General features: G+C 40.1%; 17 protein-coding genes and 2 non-coding genes across 19 annotated transcripts; 8 read left to right on the forward strand and 11 right to left on the reverse strand.

The window, feature by feature from the left end:
* Positions 1-217: 217 nt before the first annotated feature.
* PXP1 (putative indolepyruvate decarboxylase family protein) lies at positions 218-1897 on the reverse strand (the record flags this gene model as incomplete). The annotated part of the gene is made up of 1 exon (XM_037287172.1): positions 218-1897. The coding sequence occupies one exon, from the start codon at positions 1895-1897 to the stop codon at positions 218-220; it is 1680 nt and encodes a 559-aa protein (XP_037143067.1).
* Positions 1898-2245: 348 nt separating this feature from the next.
* Positions 2246-3685, reverse strand: SLM5 (asparagine--tRNA ligase SLM5; the record flags this gene model as incomplete). The annotated part of the gene is made up of 1 exon (XM_037287173.1): positions 2246-3685. One exon carries the CDS (start codon positions 3683-3685, stop codon positions 2246-2248), a length of 1440 nt encoding a protein of 479 aa, XP_037143068.1.
* Positions 3686-3795: 110 nt separating this feature from the next.
* Positions 3796-4587, reverse strand: MMS21 (SUMO ligase MMS21; the record flags this gene model as incomplete). The annotated part of the gene is made up of 1 exon (XM_037287174.1): positions 3796-4587. The coding sequence occupies one exon, from the start codon at positions 4585-4587 to the stop codon at positions 3796-3798; it is 792 nt and encodes a 263-aa protein (XP_037143069.1).
* A 142-nt stretch (positions 4588-4729) lies between these two features.
* Positions 4730-5521, forward strand: EAF5 (Eaf5p; the record flags this gene model as incomplete). Its single annotated transcript, XM_037287175.1, has 1 exon — positions 4730-5521. The coding sequence occupies one exon, from the start codon at positions 4730-4732 to the stop codon at positions 5519-5521; it is 792 nt and encodes a 263-aa protein (XP_037143070.1).
* A 348-nt stretch (positions 5522-5869) lies between these two features.
* Positions 5870-5989, reverse strand: PMP2 (proteolipid ATPase; the record flags this gene model as incomplete). The annotated part of the gene is made up of 1 exon (XM_037287176.1): positions 5870-5989. One exon carries the CDS (start codon positions 5987-5989, stop codon positions 5870-5872), a length of 120 nt encoding a protein of 39 aa, XP_037143071.1.
* Positions 5990-6484: 495 nt separating this feature from the next.
* HG535_0B03840 (uncharacterized protein) lies at positions 6485-7051 on the reverse strand (the record flags this gene model as incomplete). Its single annotated transcript, XM_037287177.1, has 1 exon — positions 6485-7051. One exon carries the CDS (start codon positions 7049-7051, stop codon positions 6485-6487), a length of 567 nt encoding a protein of 188 aa, XP_037143072.1.
* A 217-nt stretch (positions 7052-7268) lies between these two features.
* GTT3 (Gtt3p) lies at positions 7269-8189 on the forward strand (the record flags this gene model as incomplete). Its single annotated transcript, XM_037287178.1, has 1 exon — positions 7269-8189. One exon carries the CDS (start codon positions 7269-7271, stop codon positions 8187-8189), a length of 921 nt encoding a protein of 306 aa, XP_037143073.1.
* A 2-nt stretch (positions 8190-8191) lies between these two features.
* Positions 8192-10363, reverse strand: HG535_0B03860 (alkaline phosphatase family protein; the record flags this gene model as incomplete). The annotated part of the gene is made up of 1 exon (XM_037287179.1): positions 8192-10363. The coding sequence occupies one exon, from the start codon at positions 10361-10363 to the stop codon at positions 8192-8194; it is 2172 nt and encodes a 723-aa protein (XP_037143074.1).
* Positions 10364-11299: 936 nt separating this feature from the next.
* Positions 11300-12382, forward strand: HG535_0B03870 (uncharacterized protein; the record flags this gene model as incomplete). Its single annotated transcript, XM_037287180.1, has 1 exon — positions 11300-12382. The coding sequence occupies one exon, from the start codon at positions 11300-11302 to the stop codon at positions 12380-12382; it is 1083 nt and encodes a 360-aa protein (XP_037143075.1).
* A 168-nt stretch (positions 12383-12550) lies between these two features.
* On the reverse strand, positions 12551-13192 carry RHB1 (putative GTPase RHB1; the record flags this gene model as incomplete). The annotated part of the gene is made up of 1 exon (XM_037287181.1): positions 12551-13192. The coding sequence occupies one exon, from the start codon at positions 13190-13192 to the stop codon at positions 12551-12553; it is 642 nt and encodes a 213-aa protein (XP_037143076.1).
* A 264-nt stretch (positions 13193-13456) lies between these two features.
* EDC3 (Edc3p) lies at positions 13457-15118 on the forward strand (the record flags this gene model as incomplete). The annotated part of the gene is made up of 1 exon (XM_037287182.1): positions 13457-15118. The coding sequence occupies one exon, from the start codon at positions 13457-13459 to the stop codon at positions 15116-15118; it is 1662 nt and encodes a 553-aa protein (XP_037143077.1).
* Positions 15119-15675: 557 nt separating this feature from the next.
* Positions 15676-17376, forward strand: VAC8 (protein anchor VAC8; the record flags this gene model as incomplete). Its single annotated transcript, XM_037287183.1, has 1 exon — positions 15676-17376. The coding sequence occupies one exon, from the start codon at positions 15676-15678 to the stop codon at positions 17374-17376; it is 1701 nt and encodes a 566-aa protein (XP_037143078.1).
* A 465-nt stretch (positions 17377-17841) lies between these two features.
* Positions 17842-17913, reverse strand: HG535_0Btrna2Q. The gene has a single exon. It is a non-coding gene; the product is annotated as a tRNA-Gln (tRNA).
* Positions 17914-18313: 400 nt separating this feature from the next.
* HG535_0B03910 (uncharacterized protein) lies at positions 18314-18766 on the reverse strand (the record flags this gene model as incomplete). Its single annotated transcript, XM_037287184.1, has 1 exon — positions 18314-18766. One exon carries the CDS (start codon positions 18764-18766, stop codon positions 18314-18316), a length of 453 nt encoding a protein of 150 aa, XP_037143079.1.
* Positions 18767-21463: 2697 nt separating this feature from the next.
* On the forward strand, positions 21464-21535 carry HG535_0Btrna4M. Its single transcript has one exon. It is a non-coding gene; the product is annotated as a tRNA-Met (tRNA).
* A 129-nt stretch (positions 21536-21664) lies between these two features.
* MAK32 (Mak32p) lies at positions 21665-22729 on the forward strand (the record flags this gene model as incomplete). Its single annotated transcript, XM_037287185.1, has 1 exon — positions 21665-22729. The coding sequence occupies one exon, from the start codon at positions 21665-21667 to the stop codon at positions 22727-22729; it is 1065 nt and encodes a 354-aa protein (XP_037143080.1).
* On the reverse strand, positions 22717-23364 carry PET18 (Pet18p; the record flags this gene model as incomplete). The annotated part of the gene is made up of 1 exon (XM_037287186.1): positions 22717-23364. One exon carries the CDS (start codon positions 23362-23364, stop codon positions 22717-22719), a length of 648 nt encoding a protein of 215 aa, XP_037143081.1.
* Positions 23365-23619: 255 nt separating this feature from the next.
* On the reverse strand, positions 23620-23889 carry MAK31 (Mak31p; the record flags this gene model as incomplete). Its single annotated transcript, XM_037287187.1, has 1 exon — positions 23620-23889. The coding sequence occupies one exon, from the start codon at positions 23887-23889 to the stop codon at positions 23620-23622; it is 270 nt and encodes an 89-aa protein (XP_037143082.1).
* Positions 23890-24077: 188 nt separating this feature from the next.
* On the forward strand, positions 24078-24320 carry HTL1 (Htl1p; the record flags this gene model as incomplete). Its single annotated transcript, XM_037287188.1, has 1 exon — positions 24078-24320. One exon carries the CDS (start codon positions 24078-24080, stop codon positions 24318-24320), a length of 243 nt encoding a protein of 80 aa, XP_037143083.1.
* Positions 24321-24406: the final 86 nt, after the last annotated feature.

The following is a 24406-nucleotide window of genomic DNA, read 5'->3' on the forward strand; positions in this document are numbered from 1 at the left end:
TTTTGCACAGGTGCACATTAAAGGTTTCGAACCGCAGATGAAACAACGAGGTCTGACGACCAGGCTACTTCAGTACGAAATGAAATCATCTTATTCTGGGTAAATGGAAAGGAGTATGTAAATGTAGACAAAGGCGTGCCCTAGCTAATAGCCGCCGATCTCTTCTATAGTTCTCGCTTTCATTTATCATGTGCTACGATAATTACGATCAATACAATTATAAATGTTGGGTGCGTTTAGTCTGCCAACCAAACGATAATTTGGATTGCTTGCCTGGTTCGATTATGACGTTAATCACACTTGACCGGTGGGTCGACCTGGATGAGAGCAGGGCTTGTTTAAACGCTTTTTCCAGTTCATCCAGGTTACGTACTAGAAACCCGTTCGCACCGAGACCTTTACCAACAAGATCGTATCTACATTCGCTGGAAAGAGCCGTTGAGGGTGCGCGCAGTGGTTGCAACTCAGGAGCGACGCCGTGGTATATTCCGCTGTTGTTCATAACAATGACCACCAAACCGAGATTGTATCTGACGGATGTTTCCAGTTCCATGGCGGAGAATCCAAAGGCTGAATCGCCTTGAACTAAAATGACGTCTTTGTGGGGATGAGCCACTTTTGCGGCTATGCCATAGCCCAGGCCGATTCCCATGGTGGCATTGGTGCCGGCATCCAACCTGTGTTTGGGATAGTCGGTGGGAAACGAGATTCTTGCAATATCCATTGTATTAGCTCCTTCGGTGACTAAGATTGAATTTTCGTCTTCGATGAGTGGTCTCAGCGTGTGATATACTTGATTGTAGTTTAATTTTTGGCTGTTCGGAGGCTGTAACTCCTTGAGTAACAATTTTCGCTGATTCTTCTCGATCGTGCGTTGCCATTCCGGAGGGAGGCCATCATATCTGAAATTGCCACTTTTCAACGAGACTGTTAAAGCATCGACAGTTAATCCGACGTCCCCAAATAATCCGTACTGTAGTCCTCTTGCATTATTTTGTCCGATCGCCTCAGCATTTTCATCGACTTGAATGAATATGGCATCAGCCTTCCACTTTGGCGGCTCCGCAAAATGCAAAATCCAATTCAATCTCGCTCCTAGGACGATCACTATATCCGACTCCCTTAATACCTGAGATCTAGCCGATGAAACGTTTAAAGGATGTGAATCTGGGACGATACCTTTGGCCATAGGTGTTGGTAAGAAAGGAAGACCAAAAAGGTCAATTAACGTTCTTATTTCATCTGAGTTCTCAACAGCACCTTTTCCCATCACCACGAGTATTTTCTTATCCCCGTTTTTGAGAATTAGATCGGTGACTCTTTGAATAACGGCAGGATCGGGTGAACACTTTATCTTATCGAAGGACGGCGAATTTAAGTGTTTATCAACTTTAACCGTTTCTCCAATGATGTTACCTGGAAAATCAATATATGTTACTCCACTTGCACCCAAAGAAGCGTGTCTAACAGCATTGTAAGTGATCAGATCAATTACATTCTTATCTGCCTGAAGGCGACCTGTGAACTTCAGATAGCCATTGAGTAGGCTAATTTGATCTAATTCCTGAAATCCACCTTTGTGATTGTCCTCACTGCTACCCGCGATAACTATCAAGGGCCATCTGTTACTCATTGAGTTGTATACGCCCGCCAACGCATGTATTAATCCTGGTCCGCCAACTACCAGAAGAACTCCGGGTCTCCCTGTTAAATAACCGTAAGCAGATGCAGCATATGAAGCGGCTTGCTCATTTCTGCATCCAATAAACTTGATACCTTTATTAATCATTACATCTGCCAATTCGACTATCGGTATGCCCACTATACCGAAAATCGTATCAACATTGTATCCCTGTAAAACATTTGTGAAATACTCACAAGCGGAAACAGTCACCATGTCTCTAAAATATATAATAGGTAATGGTTGCACTTGGTACCGTTGACTGAACGAAATCACAACTGACGCCCTTCTTGTAAGATATTTATACTTGTTGTAGTTCTTTTCTGCGAGTTTGAAGGGGAAGATATTAAATTAAATTCGGGCCGAGAATATGAAAGTCGGCTATTCATATTATATTACCAACAAATGAAAGTCTTCATCGCTAAGGAAGTTCACAAGTTAAAAATACAACAGCATATATGAACTACGGTGAGTCTGCCATTCCTTTTTTCGCAAGGAATTAATACGTTAAAGATACTATTTACAATATTCGCACGAAAAATTACAGCCCTGCTTCTTCTTTTTTCACAGCTCGATGGATCCAGAAGCACTTCTGTGAAATGGAATGGCATCTTTGATGTTATGACTACCAAATAAGTAGGATGCCAGTCTCTCAAGTCCTAAGCCAAATCCACCATGGGGAATTGTGCCCTCGCTACGTAATTTTAAGTACCAAGTAAGTTCGCCTGAACTATTCATTTTACGTCTGGCCATTTCGCGACTTAAAGAGTCATAATTGTCTTCCCTCATGCTTCCGCCTACAATTTCACCCATTTCAGGTACTAGTAGGTCAAAACAAGCAACCGTTTCGTTTCCAGGTAACTCTTCAGAGTTTGCCTTCATGTAAAACGCTTTGCAGTCTCTTGGGTAATCTGTAACAAAGACTGGGGATTCAAAATGCTCACCTGCCAGCCATTTTTCATGCTCAGTTTGTAAAGATTCGCCCCATTTGGGTTCGTAGTTGGGAAAAGGAACCATAGCATGTTGCTTTTTTAAGATTCCGATCGCCTCGGTATATGAAATCGTTGCCCACGCTTTATGCAAAAGAGATTCCCATCTTTTTAGAATTTCTTCTCTTGTCAGAGAATTATCTGGAGTGATAATTGGTAAGAGTTCGTTTTTTTGCTCATAACATGATTTTATACTATTCTTGAGCATTTCTTCTACAAATCTTGTTAGTTCCAAAACACTATCAACAAAGGATATTTCACTCTCAAGCATCCAAAATTCACTTAAATGACGATTAGTGTCGCTTCTTTCAGCTCTAAAACATGGTGTTAGCGTGTAGCATCGTGACAAAGCCATTGCCATTATCTCCAAATGCAATTGTGTCGAAACAGTCAAGTACGTTGGCTTACCAAAATACGAATCATTATCCCTCGATGATGATTGAACTTTAAAGAGTTCACCTGCACCTTCACAGTCACTTGATGTAAGTACTGGTGGAGAAACTTTTGTAAAATCATGCTCTTGGAAAAAATTGAATAATGACAATTCGAGATGAGATCTGAACCTCATTAAAGAACTGAGATAGCTAGATCTATGTTTTAATGTAGGTTGTGTTCTCAAGAATGACAAAGAATGAGCCTTCTTTTGTAGTGGATAATCGAGAGTAACATTTCCGATTATGCTGATGGATTTCAATGGCTCACTTATTTTTAATTCGAAGGATTGTTCTCTTTCTGGTGTCATTTTGCATTGAGCGTTCGTAATTGATACGCTTTGGCCGGTCTTAAGTCTTCTGACGTATTCCGTCTCTTTAGAATTCTCTATCGGAATGCAAACTTTTAGAGCATCAGTGCAAGTACCATCTTGCAAATCTATAAATGCAATGTTTTTCAACAATCTTACCGATTTGATCCATCCCTTAACATGTTGTACATGATTCGTTGAGCTTGAAACTTCTTTCGACAATGATTTTATTGTCTTTGGAAGGATCGAATAATTGCGCACGAATGACAGCATCGCATGAGATACCTCAGCTCTTCGTAAGTACTATTTTTTGAGTCATTCTGAACTATTTTGATTTTTCATTTTTCATTTTTCATTTTTCGTTTATTTTTACAGAACGCGCGCTATATGATATCTAGTTCTTGCTGATTAGTTGACGATGATGATTGTAAATGTTGTTGAAACTTGGCAATTTTACATCTCAGTTTCATTGTAAGGTCAGGAACGAAATCTGTTAGCTTGAGTTTTTGAGAACAACCACCCTGCGGGCAATCTCTTGTATCTTGGTCGTTGAAATATATGATCAACCCTTCTTTGTCAAATACATGACTACATTTTGTAGAAATCATTGGATTTTCAAAAGTTTTGTATGTTATTGGACAAATTAGTTCAATTTTACCACCCTCAATTTGCAAATCGTCTTCTGCGGCTGCTGAATTTTGATCAGGTATTATGCATGTTGGATCTCTCCATATGAAAGGCAAAGCTTTTAAAATTCCATCATCATTAGACAATTGATTTGAGGGTTCATCATTTGAAATACTACTACTTTCAAAAATACCAAATAGTGTTGGTGGGTTGGGTATACTACCGTTTTTGTGAGAGTCCCAAGTATCTAAAGAGATGGGTTCGTATTTCTCAGATTCTGTAATATAATCATTTTTCGAAACTTGCAAGGAGCTAGCAAGTGATTTTGATTGTGCTTCAAATTTTTGTAATTGTTGATAATTGCGTAATAGTAAACCGATGTGATCCTGGACGTTTTCGGTTCTCGGGTCTTCAATCAACAAATTGAAAGTCTCTAACAACTGTCTTTTAGCATTTTCATAAACAGAACTTAGATCTTTGGTGTGAATTCTATGTAGTAATGGTCTGGCATGTGGATGTAATGGGAGCGATGCTGGATAACTAGACATAGCTTTACTTTCGTTCCTTTGCCTGTCTGTTTTTTTTTTTAAATTTCGCTGTTTTTAAATGATTGTACAGTGATGGTATAATGATTCACGCATTTAAGAAACAACAGAAAAGATACGAGAAAAAAGAGTGGACCTAAGAAAAATGGAGTCGCAGATTAATGAATTGGCAGTACTTCAGATCATATACACGATACTGTTGGTGCAAAACAATGCAAGCAACGTGAATGAATATAAAGTCTCATTGGTGAAATTAACGAACGAATTTCAAAATAACATTCTAATAAATCAGATTGTAAACCATGATATGAAGCTGGATATCAACGATATATTAGCGATAATTAAGAGAATCTTTCCAAATCAGAGAATATCATTAATCGATGGACAGCTAAGTTTTCATAATTTATCGTTGCGAGAGCTTGTTGCTGATATCAGTACTAGAGTGAACAGGTTTATCAAAGAGCAGACTGAAGTGGTAAGAAGGCTGGAAGTGGAAATATTGGAACCATCTACAACTCGTGCAATACAATCGCCACCACCTGCACAACCACAACCACAATCACAGCAATCGCATCAACAGCGCAGTGTTGCAACAGTAGATCCCAAAAAGGCCAAACTTCTGGAGCTGTACAGGGACACCGTATTGAACAAACTGCAAAACAAGAGTAATCAAAGCAATAATAAGAACCTTGAATGGCTTTACGACACACTGTCAAGAAACAAAGACATGGCAACGATAGTAAGGGACATTATCAAGATCGACTCTTTACGCAACGATACGCCAACTAGTGTGCACGAATTACAATTGACGTTGCAGAAAAGCATATGCGATGGACTGATGTGTAGCTACACGGGCGATAACACATGGAAAAGCGCCAGGCAACTACAAGCCGACTTCGACGACACAGTACAATTTATGAGAAGAGCACTTGAGTAAACACAGATTCACTCATATTCAATTAAACAATATTGCATATAATGTGCACGCGTACACACACAACACGCACACAAAATACATAGATAAAACTACTAAATATTAGTTCAAAACGAAAACGAAATCGAAGCATAACTATCCTACCGACCCACTAGCACAAGCTCAAACACACAACTGAGCAAGCACCGACGTACAGCCAGTTCTCAAGTTTCAACCTCGCGTTTCCACTTTTTCAGCACACACGCACGGACAAATCATCAAACAGGTAAAGAACAAATAAGCATCACACACACTAATAGAACAGCTGGGGAAAAGAAAAAGAATCCAAAGTCACAGTCCGCGACTCAAGAATCAGAATCTTTGAATACCCTTCTGCTTGGCTTGCCATTTTCTGTACAAAATAGTACTGATAATCGCAATACAGGCCAAACCGACCAAAATAAAGACTAAAATAACACCACCTGGCAACATTGCTGTATAATTATTATCGATGAAAAATTAGATTAGACTGAAAAAAAATGTGAAATAACCAAAAGTTAAAAACGATGATACGATTGTGTGATTGTATACGTGATGCTGTTTACTGCAACCAAATTGAATGTGACCTGTACTCAAACAAACGATATATGAAGTATATATGACGTTGTAAGAAAACAAAGACTGAATACAACCAAAAACCACCACCAGAAATGCAAGACTTAATCTGTAGCTGTAATACAACCACCTTTATATAGAGGAAGATACGTTTTTTTACGTCGGAAATGAAGTTTGCATTTCACGACGGGACGACGGGAGACCAGAATAAAAAAAAAATAAAAACAGATTAAATAAAACTGTGCAGTGATCATGGCGGTATCTAGCTCTCTCCCTGTTCTGTGTTTGAGCTTGTTTCCGTTTGTTGGTGTGGATGTGATCCTGGGAGCGTCGAATGCAGACCAGAACGAGGGAAATTTTTGATTGCGGTAATTAACCGAACCACAGATACGAACGAAGAATGAGGAAAAAGAGACGACGAGCTAGTTCGAAAAGCTGTGGATTTTCTTTATCACTTTGTCCATGTTGAACGGACCATGAAAAGAGAATTGCAGTAATGTGTGCGGTTTTTTCTGGCGGGCGGTGGTCGGTTTTTATTACGTCGTTGCGTCGTTGCGTTCTTTTCTGCTCGGTTATTTCCCGTTTAGGCGGGCGGTGACAAATCGGTACAAAGGACAACAAAGGGACGCAGAAGTTGGACGAAACGGGACAAAGTCGCTGGACGGGCCGTCGTGGATGACGAGCAGCGAGCAGCGAGCGGCAAGGGCAGAGGAGCTGTCTTGGGGAGCGGTTGACCTTGAAGTGGATGTAACCGCCGAGATGCCAGTGAGCGTCGGGAGGTGGGCAAACTGGGCGCTGCGTTTTGGAGGCACAATCTGCGGGCCGGGTAACCGCGCACTGGAAACGGCGGTGGCTGCCGGGTAACAGTGCTGCGCTTGGTGGGCCGGGTAACAGAGCGTGCTGCGGCCGGGTAGCCGCGCCCGGCCGGTTTATTGACATTCGCGCCACAAAGGGTAACAATCATGTGCCAGCTCTAGCCACCCGTGACGAATCGCACAGATCGCAAATCAATTAAAGGTTCAATCCAGCTATATATACCCGAAAAGCAGGGTCGGGAGGACAGTACTTGTTTGAGAGTGCAGTACTGAAAGACGATTGCATTCATATTCGGTCACCTAGCATTGCACCAGGCCGCACCGCACCGCACGTTTCGCAAATGAGTTCGACTTTCTCTCGGTGGAGAAAAGTAGAGCTGCTCGATCTAGCTGATAAGTTACACATCTCAGGGATTCCCGGTAGTATTCGCAAAAATGACCTTATCAGTGTGATAGAGAGTCATTTGACAAGACTGGGCGAACCGTTAGACGTGGACGTCGAATACCCGGAGCTCAAGTCCTTCTACGATTCCGTTGTGAAGTCAGCAGAAGAGTCGTCTGACGTGGAAACCGAGTCCCAAATTGATGATTTGGAGAACGATGTCCAGTTGGACATCGAAGCTGTGTTGGATTCGGAGTCTGCGGATAATTTCAATGATTTGAACCTCACCCAGGAGTCAGAGACGCAAACCGAAAGTGACGCTGAAGGCAACGAAACGGAAACGGAAGGCGAGCCCTTCCGTTTCAATTTCCAAAATTACCTCTCTGACATCAAAGATAATGTCATGTCAGCGAACGATGCTGCGCAGGAGTTTTTGTCGACTACGAAAACTATTGAAACCCTATTTGGTTCTATTGAATTATACTACATTACAAAACCTTTGATCGAGTCACAAAATCGCGGGCTCTCATTTTCGACCCTGGTCACGTGGCTCTCTTTCTCGTATTTTTTACCAGTGATATTTGGTTACTACATCAATTTCTGTCGTTATGATTTTACGATAAAAGTCGATCCGATGATTTACTACCTAACGAAAGGTCTATTGAGCTTAACAATTTCGAATTTGAATGTGGATTCATTCGCACAATCATATGCAACGACAGTATTAAATTTCAACTTAATATCAGGTCTAAGCTTAAATTTGGATTTGAAATTCGTAAACTATATCCAATTGGGTCTGCAATCATGGCAAAATTCGTTAGGTCAACTGCCATTAATCTTTTCAATTGTCGGTATTATATTAACTCTTTATATCATCTAATATTATGTATTATTATCTCCTTTAACTATATCTTCAATATCATCAATTATTTCATCAATTATATCCTTTGTGTCTTCAAGAATATCTTCTAACCAGTTACCCGCCTTTGTTTCGCTTGCACTGCTTGCACTGCTTGTAAGGCTCGCACTGCTTGTAAGGCTCGCACTGGATATCCTGTTTGTACTAATCACAGTACTGAGACCCATCGATGTTGTACTGCTCGAGCTGCTCGGGCTTGTCTGCGTTGCACGAACTGAACTGCTTGCACCAGTTGTTGCAGTTGTGCTTGTACTTGTACTTGTACTTGTTTCTGTCATCATCGTACCATCACCCCATAGCTCGTTATAGGCATTGTCACTGCCATAAATTTTCTTTAAGTATTCAACATTCGTCTCTATTGTATCATTGCGTAAAAAGTTTTTGTAAAAGAACGTATCTTCATTATCGCCGAATCTATCATTGTTTGAGACGCCAAATATATCTAAAATCATATCAAAAATTTCAATGTTCTCAAATGGTTTAACGTATCCTTTTGTGAAAAATGGTCCCATACCAATAAATGCTGATCTCATTTCAGGCACGGAGTTATTATATCCATGTGAACCGATAACTTTTTTATCTTTTCTTTTACCGGTATTTTTAAAGTTTTTCTTTGTCATTATTGCATATCCTGGTTCTGGTATAATCCATATTGGTGCAATTCTTGGCTCGTCCAAATTATCGAAGTTAAAACTATCTGGAAAATTACCGTTCAAGAAAATTTTGAATTTTGAACCAATTTCAATCTCCAATTCATTGAGACTGTTCTGTACTACTCTTTTCAATTCATTTATGTCATCTCTTTCAACTGTGGTGATTGCCAACATTGGACCTTCATTGTAAACATTTTGTAATCTCTTGGTATTGAATTTATCATCTATCAGATCCTCCCATATTAGTACGTTTTTGGGAAACTCTATATTGCTCATACCGTGATCACTAACAATGATTAAGTTGGTAAAGTTTTGTATATTTCTAGTCTCAATCGATTCTGTTAAGTTTTTGACAAAATTATCAACTTTTTCAAGTTCTTTAGCAAATAACTGATGATATTCTTGTTGAGAGTTTATTGGATATCCATGCTTATGACCAAATGAATCAATTTGCGGCACATAACTCAATATGAATTGTGGCCTGGAATCTAAGGAATCCATATCCATGAATTTAACAATACTACCAAGCTTGTCATCCAATGATTCATCCAGATCGAACTCATCAGAATAAAAAGGCATTCTCTCCTTGGGTACGCTGGGAACTGAACTGAAATTTACGTCACTTCCTGGCCACATATGAGTTGCGACCTTAAATGGCCAATCCACATCGTCCCCACCATGAGAGAATGCAGTTTGGAGCACCTGCCAGATTGGCTCGCTTGAATTCGCCCATAACAACGGATCAACATTCCCCGGTGAAAACTCCTTGTCTACTGTGGAGTCGTAGAAAAAATTCGAAACAATGCGATGATCTCTCGGGTACTTACCAGTGACAATGCTCCAATGATTAGGGAAAGTTTGCGTCGGGAAACAAGGCAACATATAAGGCGCCGCGGTAATATTCTCGGCGTATGACAATGTGTATAGCCCGTATAAGAAAGGAGTGAACTTTTTCGAGATTAATGATGGGTGGAACCCGTCCAAGGACACCATAACAGTGAGCGGATAGAAATCGTGCGTCCCGTTGTTATATTTGATGTAGGGATCGAATCTGTGACTAAGCAGCCCCTGGCCACTTTTTGTCTTTGCGATGCTTACCAACAACGAAGCTGCAATTCCCACGAGACTCAAAGCCAGAATAATCGACACCACACGTCTCCACGGTACACGCTTCGACCAGCTGGCTCTTCCCATATCGGTGGCGCCTTCTTCCTCAGTTCCGCCGACCGCGATGCCAGTGCGATCCATATCATACAGTGGTATGCTTCTCTCCTGCCACTTGAAGCTCCCCGTATTCGGTAGCCTCAAACTCCTCCTATACCACCAAATCTTCAACTTTCTCCACACGCCGCCGGCATTGTCGGGGCCATTGCGGACCTGCGAACCGAGGAAATCCTCATCATCCAGCGATGCCCGCTGCACGCTCTGGTTATCGCTTATATCAAATGACTCGATGTCATCTTCATCGCCACCTCCAGCCATCGTAGTTGCTCGTCCAGCCAACTGGGTCGCTACTGCTGTTCAGATCGAGCTCTCCATTATCTTCGAGTTTAATGGCGTCCTCTCCCCTGCGTCCAAACCATAAACGCTTTACTAACCATCCGATTACCCGCCCACAAAATAAATTACCTCTCCGTTACCCCGCCCATCCCCTTTTTGTGATTCCGAAAATCTGAAAAAAGAAAATCTGAAAAAATGCGCCAAACCCGGACACGTAATCGGACCTAATTCCGGACATAAAAGAAGAAGGAAATAAAAAAAGAAAGCAGGGACAGAATTTCTCACTTGCGTTGCTACGTTAAATTGCCGAATGGCCGTGAAGGAGCAAGAACACTCAGTTTGATTAGAATCTTTACATGCATGTGCATGCACTGTTTTAGTGTCACCTCCCCTTAATCGCAGCGTTCGAGAGAAGAACATCAATCGTTTGACCCTTCACATCATCAAGCTCATATTGATCACTCGCGTCATATCTTGAAAGCAACCGGTTAAACAGGCTAGTTGCTACCTATTCACGCACAGAGGAGCCACTATTCAGAGTGTAGACGTATGCGACTTGCCATATATTGATTTCTCTTTCGCTGCCATGTTTGTCCCAGAAGAAACCATCTCATATTATCAAGAAAGCTTGTTGGCTCAATATGTGTAAACTAGCCACAGGTACGGGGCGGTTGCAATTTCTTTTCTACAGTGGATTTCGATCTTCGATGTTTCTTTTGTTATCTGTTTTTTGTTTTCAATTCTTATTTCTTTTGCTGCGTGTGTGTACCCCTCACCCTTTCTTCTTTTCTCTTTCCTACGTCGTTCGTTGTTGTTGAGTCTTTTTTATGCCTTACCAATCTATATATAATTTGGTAACTGGTAGTCCTAGATTTTGTAAAGTTTGACTGATTTCGTTTGAAGTTGGATTGATTTGGTATGGATGGCAACAGTCGAAGCACAGCAACAATGACAAGGGAGAATCAACAACATATCATTGAAGGGCCAACCTCAGTTGGTGCAACTGACCGCTCGGCATTCAAGGCCTCCGAGAATGAATTGAAGGCTGCTAACGAGGCTGCTGCCAATAATAATGGCATGGTTCGTGGTGCCACCCCAGATACACCAACTATCCCATCTATTGAAAATATCGTTCCCTCACATAGACTCGATGGACACGTCACCATCGTGACCGGTGGCTCCGGGGGCTTGGCCCACACTCTATCGCAAGCGTTGGCAGCACAAGGTTCGCAGATAGCGTTGGTTGACCTTGTAGTTGAGAAACTGGCTACAGTGGAATTCGAATTACAAGAGTTCATCAAAGTGAACAAATTGAAACCTGTCACAATTTCGACGTGGGCTTGTGATGTCAGCGACGCGGCTCAAGTAGAAGAATTGGTCACTGCAGTACCAAAGGAACATGGCGGTATCATTCCCGATAAGTTGGTTCACACCGCTGGTTATTGTCAAAATATTCCTGCCACCGAGTATCCCGCCGGCCGTGCAGAACATTTGGTCAAGGTCAACCTGATGGGGTCACTATACATATGCCAAGCAATGACTCGCCAGCTGTTGAGTCATCGTAAGAGAAGAAAGTCGATTTCTCATAATATCAACTCCGTTGGTGAGGCTCTGCCTTTCTTCCCAAATGCATCTTTTGTCCTTATTGGATCCATGTCCGGTCTGATCGTCAATACTCCGCAACCGCAAGTAGCATACAATATGGCAAAGGCCGGTGTCATTCATCTAGTTAAGTCTTTGGCGTGTGAATGGGCAAGATATGGTATTCGTGTTAATGCAATCTCACCCGGCTACATTGCTACACCTCTAACCAAGCAGGTGATTAGTGCTTCACCAGAAGGTGCTGCATTGCAAGAAGCATGGACATCGAAAGTACCAATGGGTAGAATGGCTGAACCAAAGGAGTTCATCGGTGCTATGCTTTATCTACTAAGTCGTGGCGCTTCCAGCTACACAACAGGTGAAAATTTGGTTGTCGATGGTGGTTACACATGTTGGTAGTTGTTTTTGTCTTTGAACTATATTCTTTTCCTATTTCTTTTTTTATAATTCGTGTATAAGAAATCTCAAGTAATCTATTGTACAGTATTGTAGACATTCGGATCGGGAAAAAGGACTTGAAAAGGAAATTTTATATAGACGACGTACATTACTGTTAGAAACATTAAATTACATCATAACACATTTTCCATCTCCAGAATCACTGTTTGAACCTGATTCTATCGATTCCATCTTTTTCAATAGCATCATTATTGCTTCATTAACATTAATATCTTGCTTTGCGCTACTCTCTATAAAGCCACCTCTTGTTTTTTTATCACTACTAACTATACTTTGAATCATCTTGATACCTTCTTCCCGTGTAACATAGTCCTTGGTGGAATCAACTCTCATATCAATCTTATTCGCTACCACGACAACTGGAAGATTATCTCTACCCAATTGATCGACAAGTTTATCCCAGATGATAGGTATCAATTCAAAACTACTTCTGTTGGTTACACTGTAACAAAGAACTATACCTTTGATACCAATTAGAGATTTCATATTCAGAAGTGAAAATTCATCTTCGCCTGCTGTATCCAGGATTTCGAGCGTATAATTATGATTTTTGAACCGTATGATTTTAGTGAACTCATTTTCAATAGTGGGATAGTAAGATTCAACGAAATGTGATTCCACAAATCGCACCGTTAATGTGGTTTTACCAACATTCCGAGCTCCTAAAATAGCAATCTTGCGTTGGAACGACCTTGCGGACTGCGACGAATGCGATGATGCTGGTGTTGCTAATTCGCGATTGTATTCCATGATTAGATTTGTACTTGTGAATGAAAACCGGCTCTCACTGATGACAATTACTTAGATTTTACAAGTCTATTATTATACTTAAGATGCTCATGCCATTTGAATCGAATCAGATAAATACGTTGTGGTGCTTTCAGAGGGTAACACCTTTTATTTGGGAAGGTTTAAAAAACTGTGTAGCATGATTGAAAAAAAAACGTATTATCAATCATTGAACCATAGAACTGCAAAAAAAAAACCTAGAAATCGCTCTGAAATACCATCAGAATGCTTCAATTCATTGGATTTGGTGTTCAAGTCGAATTGAGAGATGGAAAACTCATTCAGGGTAAAATTGCCAAAGCTACTTCAAAAGGTTTAACTTTGAATGACGTCAAGTTTGGGGATGGTGGAACTTCACAAGCATTTAAAGTTAGAGCTTCGAGATTAAAAGATCTTAAAGTGTTGACTGTGCCACCCTCAAAGAAAGAATTCGAAGCACATAAACAGGAACAGCAGCAGGGACAACAACAAGAGGAACAAACAAAAGAGCTAGACTGGCAAGATGACGAGGTGTCAAAAATCAAACTGCAAGACGATTTCGATTTCGAAGGCAATCTACGCATGTTCAACAAAAAAGATGTTTTCGCAGAATTGAAGCAAAAGGATGAAATCGATCCGCAAAATAGATTGGTCTCTCACAACGTAAGGCAAACATCAGCGCATAGCCAGACTAAACTTCAAATTGATGAGATGGTGATTCCAAATGCTAAGAATGATGCTTGGGACCAATTATCGTTCGAAGCTGATAATGGTGATGATGAAGTTGATGATGAGGACGATGACGATGATGAGGATGAGGATGATTACGACACTAATGAGACTACCTCCGCACAATATATGCCTGTTACCAAATCCATAAATATCACCCACTTACTTCATAAAGCCTCGTCAGGAAACAAGGAGAAGGATAAGGATCAAGAACAGATGCTAAGCCAGTTGGAACACTTGCTGATGAATCAATCAAGATCCAATTCGTTTTCCAACGTTCCATCGCCGTCTTCAAAACCAGCACTTCTGAAGACAAAAGACACAAAAAGAGTGGTCCCCATGGCTACCCCAGTACAGTTGCTAGAAATTGAGCGTGTTAACTCAGAGCAATATGGAATTTCTTCAAGCATAATGCTTGAATGTTTCGCATTGAATGCGTCTTTCTTTCTGAAACAAAAACTAGGTGGTCGTGCTAGACTTCGTTTGAATAACAGTAACCCTGGTCCATTAGTTATAATACTGGCCTCCGACTCTACCCGATCTGGATCTCGTGCTATGGCACTCGGGAGACATTTATGTCAGTCAGGTCATATTCGTGTAATTGCATTGTTAACCTGCACGTCTAATGATTTGCAAGATTCTCACGTAAAGGAACAGCTGGAAATTTTTAAGAAATGTGGCGGTAAAACTGTCAATAGCATCTCCGCATTAGAAAACGCTATAGAAAAGCTGAATAGCCCCGTCGAAATGATAATTGATGCAATGCAAGGTTTCGATTGTAATCTAAGTGATTTGTATGAAAACAGTTATCTTGCAGAGGACTATGATAACTTCGCATCTTCAGTCAAGGGTCGCATCACAGCTATGATTTCGTGGTGCAACCAGACCTTGAATAAAAACGCGAAGCAAATTTGGTCCTTAGATATACCAAGTGGTTATGATAGCGGATCAGGCTTGAGGAATTTCGATTTGGCCGTACAGGCGACAGGTATTCTGAGTACTGAATGGCCGTTGACATCAATTCTTAATATCAAGGCAGATTTGCTCCTTCGTCTACAGGAATGCGTAGTAATAAACATGGGCACACCACAAAGAATATATAGTCAAAGAACATCGCTCCGCAAATTTCAAGCATGCGATCTTTTCGCAACTGAGGGGTATCAATCCTTAGAATTGTGATGTCGCTGGTACTATGTAATATATATGTATGTATTTTTTTATCCAGGACTGAATTGAGTTCATTGATTGATCTTGATTATTGATGGTGAATTACACCATTTGATGAAAACCTGCCGGAACGATATTTGCGAACGAGCATTCCATACACATGTCACTTAACGTACCGAATACTCGTTTATCTTGCAAATTCTTGACCTGGAAGCTGATGCTTCTACGGGCGTTTTTTCTTTTTGGGTCTGTTTCGCCTGGAGTGATCAAAAAAGACGAAGAAACGAAAGGGCAGGCAGGGAGGTTGGAAATCCAAAAAAACAAGTGCAACCAGTAATTGAAGGGCTATCACTTGTTAGATGGGTGAGACAAACGTTGGCGCACCATTTGAATAGCAGGTTAGATTGGCAATCAGCTATCAGCAGAATTTGTTGGTTATAATTTGGGAGAGAGAAGAAGCGCCGAGACACCTTTGATTATCTCCTTTATTTCAAGAAACGCCTATTAGTTTGCTTTTGTATCTTTGTGCACATAGTATTTGGTCATCTTTAATTTAATAACGAGCTGTAATGGGTGCTTGTTGCTGTTGTCTGAAAGATTCTTCAGATGAAGCCAGTATTTTACCCATTGCCGATAATGAGCGTGAAGCAGTAACATTGTTACTAGGATATTTAGAGGACAAAGATAGATTTGACTTCTACTCTGGAAAGCCCTTGAAGGCATTGACTACATTAGTTTATTCGGATAATTTGAATTTACAAAGAAGTGCAGCATTAGCATTTGCAGAGATTACAGAGAAATTTGTACGTCCAGTATCTCGGGATGTTTTAGAGCCCATACTGATTTTATTGCAAAGTCAAGACCCGCAAATTCAAGTCGCAGCATGTGCTGCCTTAGGTAATCTAGCAGTTAACAACGATAATAAGCTACTGATTGTCGATATGGGTGGTCTAGAACCTCTAATAAGTCAAATGATGGGAAACAATGTTGAAGTGCAATGCAATGCTGTCGGTTGCATCACAAATTTGGCAACCCAAGATGATAATAAACATAAGATTGCCACGTCTGGTGCCTTAGTTCCATTGACAAGGTTAGCAAAGTCGAAGCACATTAGAGTGCAAAGAAATGCAACTGGCGCTTTACTGAATATGACTCATTCCGAAGAAAATCGAAGAGAGCTAGTTAACGCAGGTTCGGTTCCAGTATTAGTATCTTTGCTGTCATCATCTGACCCGGATGTTCAATATTATTGTACTACAGCATTATCAAATATCGCGGTTGATGAATCGAACAGGAAAAAATTGGCTCAAACAGAGCCTCGCTTAGTATCTAAGTTAGTCGCGTTAATGGATTCAACGTCATCAAGAGTCAAATGTCAGGCCACATTGGCTTTAAGAAATTTGGCGTCAGATACAAGCTACCAATTAGAAATTGTAAGAGCCGGAGGATTACCTCATTTAGTTAAACTCATTCAAAGTAATTCCATGCCATTAGTTCTCGCAAGTGTTGCATGTATCAGAAATATTTCAATACATCCCTTAAATGAGGGCTTGATTGTTGATGCGGGTTTCCTAAAGCCATTGGTGAAACTATTGGATTACAAAGAGAGTGAAGAGATACAGTGCCATGCTGTTTCGACGCTGAGAAACCTGGCTGCATCTTCAGAAAGGAATCGCAAAGAATTCTTTGAGAGCGGCGCTGTTGAAAAGTGTAAAGAATTAGCGCTAGATTCACCTGTTAGTGTACAAAGTGAGATTTCGGCATGTTTTGCAATTTTAGCATTGGCCGATGTATCCAAGTTGGACCTTCTAGATTCTAATATTCTAGATGCCTTAATTCCAATGACTTTCTCGAATAACCAAGAAGTGTCCGGTAATGCAGCTGCCGCTTTAGCCAATCTCTGCTCCAGAATTAATAACTATTCTAGGATCATAGATGCTTGGGATCAGCCAAAGGATGGTATTCGGGGATTTTTGATTAGGTTTTTACATAGTGGCTATGCCACTTTTGAGCATATTGCACTTTGGACAATTCTCCAGCTTTTAGAAAGTCACAATGATAAAGTAGCCGAATTGGTTAAAAGCGACTCAGAGATTGTTGCAGCGGTTAAGAGGATGGCCGATGTTACGTTCAATCGTTTGCAAGTCTTATCATCTGACTCAAAAATGAACGATAATGAGCTATCGAATTCTAGATCATCTGAGCAAGTTGAAGATGCTAGTGCAGAATTATACAATATAACCCAACAAATTCTTCAATTTTTAAACTAGCCAAGTTATGGCTCCTGACATCCACACAATATGATAAGGTCTACAAAATGAAAGAAGGGAAGCTTCATTCATTTTAGTTATCATTAATGCAAACCCATCCATCAAATACCTTCCTACTTCGAAAAGAAACAGTAATGAACGGACCATATATTGAAGTGTTGTGAAACAATGAAACAAAAAGTTTTAAAAAGAGGGAAAGCTCAATAAAAAAAGTTCATCCTGTAGTTATCAACGTGTTGAAAGAAAACGGCTTTCGTCTTCATATAATACTGGAAGCTTATGAATATCATTATTTCGCAAAAATCAGCTGTTTTTTAATTAATTAGATTTTGATCCCGTGTTTTATCCAAATTGTATTTCTATATATGCGATATAAATGTAAATTTAAATCTTCGCCCAGAAGTAGCTTCGAAAACTCGTTTAGGTAATAAAATTGAAGTATGATATGGTAAAACAAAAATAAAAAGGTCCTACCCGGACTCGAACCGGGGTTGTTCGGATCAAAACCGAAAGTGATAACCACTACACTATAGAACCTTGATATGCTCTGCTTGCAGGAAAACTACAGATCTATATATATAGTAATTTTAGTCATCTGACCTTCAATTTTATGATGAGCATTCATTTTTTTATTTTTTTAATTTGAATATTTTATAAAAATGTACGTATTATTTTTATATGAGGATCATTAGGGTCATAAAAAAACAGTCCTAATTCTATGTTCATATCTGCAAGTGCCAACTTGCCGTTAATGAATTCATGTCAGTGAAAAAGCGAGTGCGGTTGTCGTTTCAGGGAAACTTTTACCACGCGTATTGGTCCTGTTGATTGGAAATTGTTGGTTGGTGAACACAGCTGCTTAAATGCTGTATTCGTTCTTGCTGGATTCGAAAAGATTTGTTCATGGCAGAAAGTTGTTTCCTTTCCTTTCCTTTCGTCAATCCATATTATTTTCAAACGTGGCTTCGTGGGTCTGTCTCTCACTATAGAACTGTTCAAGATCTACCTCTTCATCTGTCTGTTTCTTAAAAGTAATCCAACGTGACCTGTGATCGCAAACCTCTACCAAGACCATGGCGCAAAAAGTAACAACTGCCTTTACAAGTATTATAGTGGCTTTTCTATTCAGCAGAGAGTATGACAGGTCGAGAAGAATAATACCATAGTAGAAGAATCTTATGACCCACAAAAAAATGGGCATCCGAAAGTCAATATTCTTCACATAGATGTGTATCCAAAGTAGAGGTAATCCCGGAAGGAGTGACCAGCGCCGTATTTTTGGGGTTAGAGTTTCCAAGACATATATCAGGAAGTATAATCCGTAGAAGAATTCAATATGTCTTAGCCAGCGAGCTCGTTGAGAATCATATGTAGGTTTGACGGATGTCATAGACGTTGGAAATCTTGCAAATGGTTTAACGCTGGAGGACTACTACTTCATTGCAGCAAAAAATTTAATTTGACTCAAGACTGCTGGTCTATGTTATATACTGAGTTGTGTATAGCTATGACTAGTTCACCGCGTGATAGTTATTTTTAATCTATGAGGGAATATACGGTAGGTAAGATATTTTGCCGCGCAGTGTACGAGACAAAAATCAAATAGAAATAGTCATCAAAGCGCTCGTGAATTTGATAGACGCATAATTGAGCCTCCTTCCGTTGAGTATAAGCTTGGTTAACGTACGATACTCAAATGCAGGTGCTTAGCAAAAAACGTCATGTGGCTAGTGCCGCTGGAAAGTCAAGGCGACGGGGAACGACATCACGATATCACGAAGTGCTTCTGACGCAAATGCAGATCAACGTGAATCGAAAGTGTTACGAATGCAAACATTCGACCATTGATGCAAAGATGTGATTCATTAGTGACTATGAGAAACTTTCATGGAAAACTTGGTCTCCTTAAGATTGACAAGAATATCCCTTGGTAATTACCCGTTGCACAATGGTTCGAGCAGTCCAGCACACATGTTCGGGACTGCCCACAACCCGGCGATTTACGTCGTTCTTCATCTATTGAAGTAGCAATTTCAAAAGCCTCAACTTAGTCAAGCCTGTCCTATTCCTTGGTCTCCTTTCTGTTTTATGACCAATAAATATGGCAAGGAAAATTGGTGAATCTTTTGAGGAATTCCAGTCAGTGGTAAAGCTCTGATACAGGTAGATTTCCCGCATAATCGCCAGCTGTTCAGCGGCTGTTAATGGAACTCGATTTTATTCGCGGCTAAAAGTGCAAAGTCAGAGAAAGGATCACTTAAAGGTCGTTTAGTGTTGGCTGCAATCTGAAGTTATGTGATATCTGCGATACCGGTTAGCACATCATACATTTTCGAGATTTTGTGGAGGTTCGGTTTTTGTGGTTGGTTTTACATCTCCGATGTGGTGCCGAAGCGTCGCCATCATTTTGTGACAACTATAAATATGGCGCAGCACAATATATTACCATGACTTAATCTCCAGCAGCTGTGAAGAATTGCGATTTGATCTCAACGTCCCTCATGGATCATCCAGAGAATCTTTCGGAGCTGCCCCAGGAGAAACACGACTCACCTTCAAATGATACATTCCACGTAAGGTTGATTTTTTACGCTACTCGAATTACACTGATACCACAAGTACTTATGGTTATTGTTTTCATATACCTAGTCCTATCTGTTTTTCCTTTCATCAGATTTTTTGTTAATGACGAGGAACTTCTCATACATTCGAATAAGCCACAACAATAGTATTTTACGTCGCCGCACAGATTAATATCAATAAAATGGAGATGTCACTCATAATATTGAAGAAAAGCACGAGCAAGAGTACGTCGTAGAAAAATCGGCAAATGAGTAATTCAGCTATTGAAATAAAGTTTGATACAGAAGAACAAACAAGAGACACCAAAGAGACATTTTAAGATATCATGAAAAAATCAAAAGAACGAACCCTCCAGTGATACATCAGAAGAAAGCAAGTCAGATGAATCTCTGACAGAATATCAATCTATTTCATGGAGTTGTCGGCAGAAAGTTCATCGAGAGCCGTTTATAATTCAAGAATCTGACTACGAATGAACTGACGGCATGAAATGGAGAATTGTTGAAATATACAACGATATTGTAAGATATATGAAAGAGATGAATTATAAGAATCAGAAACAAGACAATTGGTCTGTACAACAAAATAAACGAAGCCAGATGAAGCCCTAACAAAATGTCAATCGATCCTGGAAAGATATCGGATGACAGTCTATCGCGAGACGTTTACAACTCAGGAGTCTGACTACGAAGGAGTTGTTGAAATATAAATCAAGATTGTAAGATATATTAAAGAGATGACTTATAAGAATCAGAAAGAGACAATTGGTCTGTAATCCAAAATAAACGAAGTCAGATGAAACCCTAACAGAATGTCAATCGATAATGGAAAGATATCGGATGATAATCTATCACGAGACGTTTACAACTCAGGAGTCTGACTACGAAGGAGTCTATGGCATGGAACATGAAATAGCAGTTGTACTGTGTGTTGAAATATAAATCGAGATTGTAAGATATATTAAAGAGATGACTTATAAGAATCAGAAAGAGACAATTGGTCTGTAAAACAAAATAAACGAAGTCAGATGAAACCCTAACAGAATGTCAATCGATAATGGAAAGATATCGGATGATAATCTATCACGAGACGTTTACAACTCAGGAGTCTGACTACGAAGGAGTCTATGGCATGGAACATGAAATAACAGTTGTACTGTGAATTCTATGGAACTAGAAATGGTGTGATGACGATGAAAATTCTTCACTCGTCGTCCTCTCTTATGGTTCAATAGGTGCGAAATGCTGGGTATAAATACTGACGTATTTTCCAGATATTAATCCAAGTTCAATTAGTCTTATCTCAATTCATGATATAGAAAACGAAGGAATTATATATCTCTATAATTGAATATCATAGCATTATCATCAATGTCAAACCAAGTTACTATCGACAACGGCGAAGAAAACATTCTTTCCAAATACATCCAATGTAAAAGTGTATAATCCTTATCACAAACATTTATAGAGCATATATAATTATTACTCTACAACCAATTTTGTATAGCGCCGTGGCGCAGTGGAAGCGCGCAGGGCTCATAACCCTGATGTCCTTGGATCGAAACCAAGCGGCGCTATAATTTTTTCCATATTGGAAAGCGCGGTCTAATAAATAAACCGCAGATACAATACTGTTATCATGTACAACCACTTCTTCTTTAAAAAGTTGGTGGTTTTTTGGTGACCTGTAAACTTGAAGCAGGAAGATGGGTGCGCCTCTGCTTACTACAAATGGGATGTTCATAGTGGACGAAATACATATACGAGATGGTTCCAATTATAAAGATGTTCCTGGCGGAGGTGGCATGTTTGCGATGCTTGGCGGCTGTATAGCATGTCTCGATGAGAGACTCTCCTTAGGCCTTAAGTGGATAATTGACTGCGGATACGACTTTCCCTTGAGCTTGACAGAAACAATTCAGTCATGGGATACTGGTGCCGTCTTCAGACACGATACGTCGAGGAAAACAACCAAAGGTTGGAATTACTATCGTGATAACGATTTTCGAGACTTTAAATATCTGACTCCGAAGAAACAAATTGACGTCAAGGATTGGTGTGAAGTTTTTGGTAAAGACCAATTACGAGAGATGAAATGTTTACATTTGTTATGTTCAAGCACTCGATGCATAGACATGATTAAACAACTGGAAAGGATACAATGTCGCAATGAAACGTATGTGTGGGAACCTATTCCTGACTTGTGCAACCAAGAATATTTTAATGAGATAAAACAAATTGTGCAGAAGACAAACGGCCCGGTCATTATATTTTCGCCAAATGCTGAGGAAGGTGCCAGAATATTCGGCGATAAGGAACCATTGACTTTAGAAGCGTGTTTGAAATACATTTGGAAGTTTGACACATTCATTGGAGACAAAAATATTTGCGTATTGAGATGTGGCAAATTAGGAAGCATCTCTCTTGGTGCAAAGGATAGTGTAACTGGAAGGCGCTCCGTACTCCATTTACCAGCTTATCACTATGAAACGCCTAATAGCGTTGTCGATCCAACTGGGGGCGGAAACTCCTTTCTTGGTGGATTTTGTGTAGGCTACACCATAACCCGGGATTTATATATTGCTAATATATGTGCCAACATTGCAGCTGGATGTGTTATTGAACAAATTGGCATTCCAACATTCGACCCAATTGAGAAAAAATGGAATGGGTTAACATTTGAGCAACGATTAGAGATCTACGTGAAAACAAACAAACTAAACTACGATACAGAAAGGATTTGCAAACTTTTGGAAAACTATGCACTGTAGCTCGTTTCAAAAAATTCGTACTCCATTTGCAAGACTTTTTTGAACATTTCTTCAACTTCTGCGACAGAATATTTGTTAACTTCGTCCCTCAAAAATTCACACCAAACCTGGAAATGTTCCCCATCGTGCAAATCAATCCAAGTTTGGTATTTCCAATGCAAATTTTCCTTTCTTGGAGAATCACGGGCCCATGTCCAATATACTTGTTCGGCAACCCAGAGATATGTGACCAACTCTGCATACGTATATTTTGTAGAGTTTGTCATTTCTTCCAGAAAATCGACATAACTTTTGATGTCACCTATCTTTTGCGCCTTGAAGGCTTCACGCTGCTCTTCAGCGACCGAACCTCCTAGTAACTTTAAAGCATTTTCAAAATACGTATTCTCGTCACTAGCGAAGAAGCCAATTTTTTTAGCAAGCGTAATCAAACTGAACGTAGAAGGCGCTAATGAAGTTAATTTGCACAACAGTCTCAATCCTGTCTCAAAAAACTGAACGTCTTGAGCTAAATAAATATACAGAGTGCGATCTTTAAGCGTTCCCTGGCATAGCTCTTTAGTTAAATTGTGTTCAGTAGCCTTCTTGAAAAGAGCTTCATTCTTAGCTAATAATACATCGGTGGTAGACTGCATGTTTGCTTACCTGAGGCGGTTGTAAGATCAAGAATTGCGGCAACGGCAAGCTGATTGAGTGGTCTGCTCAGAGCCACTTGATGGCTTTATATACTCTGTCCAACCTTTTGCTCCACTTTACACTTCATTCTTAACAGTTCATCTAATTGCATATCATCTACGTTCCCGTAAATCGAAAAAGAACTGCATGCCTTTTCTAGGAAACTGAATAAACCTAATTTCCCGTGATAAAGATGAAGCTAAACGGGCAGCACATTATACGATCTGCCTCAATAGATCCTGCTTCAGTTGGCAGATATGATTCAACGACTGCTCGGTTATCTTGATGGATTTCACGGTCTGTTCAGGCACACTAACGAGCCCCATCAGTCTTTCAGATTGACCACCATTTCGCTCGCGCACGTGATCCAGTAACAGATTTAATTGGGCATCTACAGCCATCAAAGTACCTCTTAAGATCCTATCGTTGCCCAAATTTATGTACAATGTAGACCCAATGAAATCGTACAGTTGTAATTTCTCCATTCTGTTGCTTACTTGCTCGTTTTGCGCACTGCAATTCGGCTATTTGTCAGTCACAAGAGTGGATAGATGATTGAAACGAAAGATACGTATTTCATTTTTTTTTTCAATAGGAAAAGAGAGAGAAAAAAACAAAACTGTGAAAGATTCAATTGGCAAGAGACACCACCACAACAGATAATACCTCTACTATGTCAGTCAGTAATACGGCTAGCACCAATTACACCAACAGTGTCTTGGAACGGAAGTATAACCATGTTACTTTGAAGACATTGACTGCCTACGAGCTGCTGCAACAAAGAGAGAGCATGTGTGAACTATTCAACCTCACTGACGACAGCGAAAGACATGGCACTATCGTCAACATTGAGACGCAAAAACGAACGCTGGAGGAAATGAAAGACCGAGTTAAGCGGCTCCAGGAAGAGCAGTGAAACAAACATCGACGTTGATCTCTGGCCAATTTGGGTCATTTAAAACGACGTACCCTTGTTGTTTTTTAGGTTCCCTGTGAGTTTGA

This window comes from Zygotorulaspora mrakii, chromosome 2 (genome assembly GCF_013402915.1).
Source record: "Zygotorulaspora mrakii chromosome 2, complete sequence".
NCBI lineage: Eukaryota > Fungi > Ascomycota > Saccharomycetes > Saccharomycetales > Saccharomycetaceae > Zygotorulaspora > Zygotorulaspora mrakii.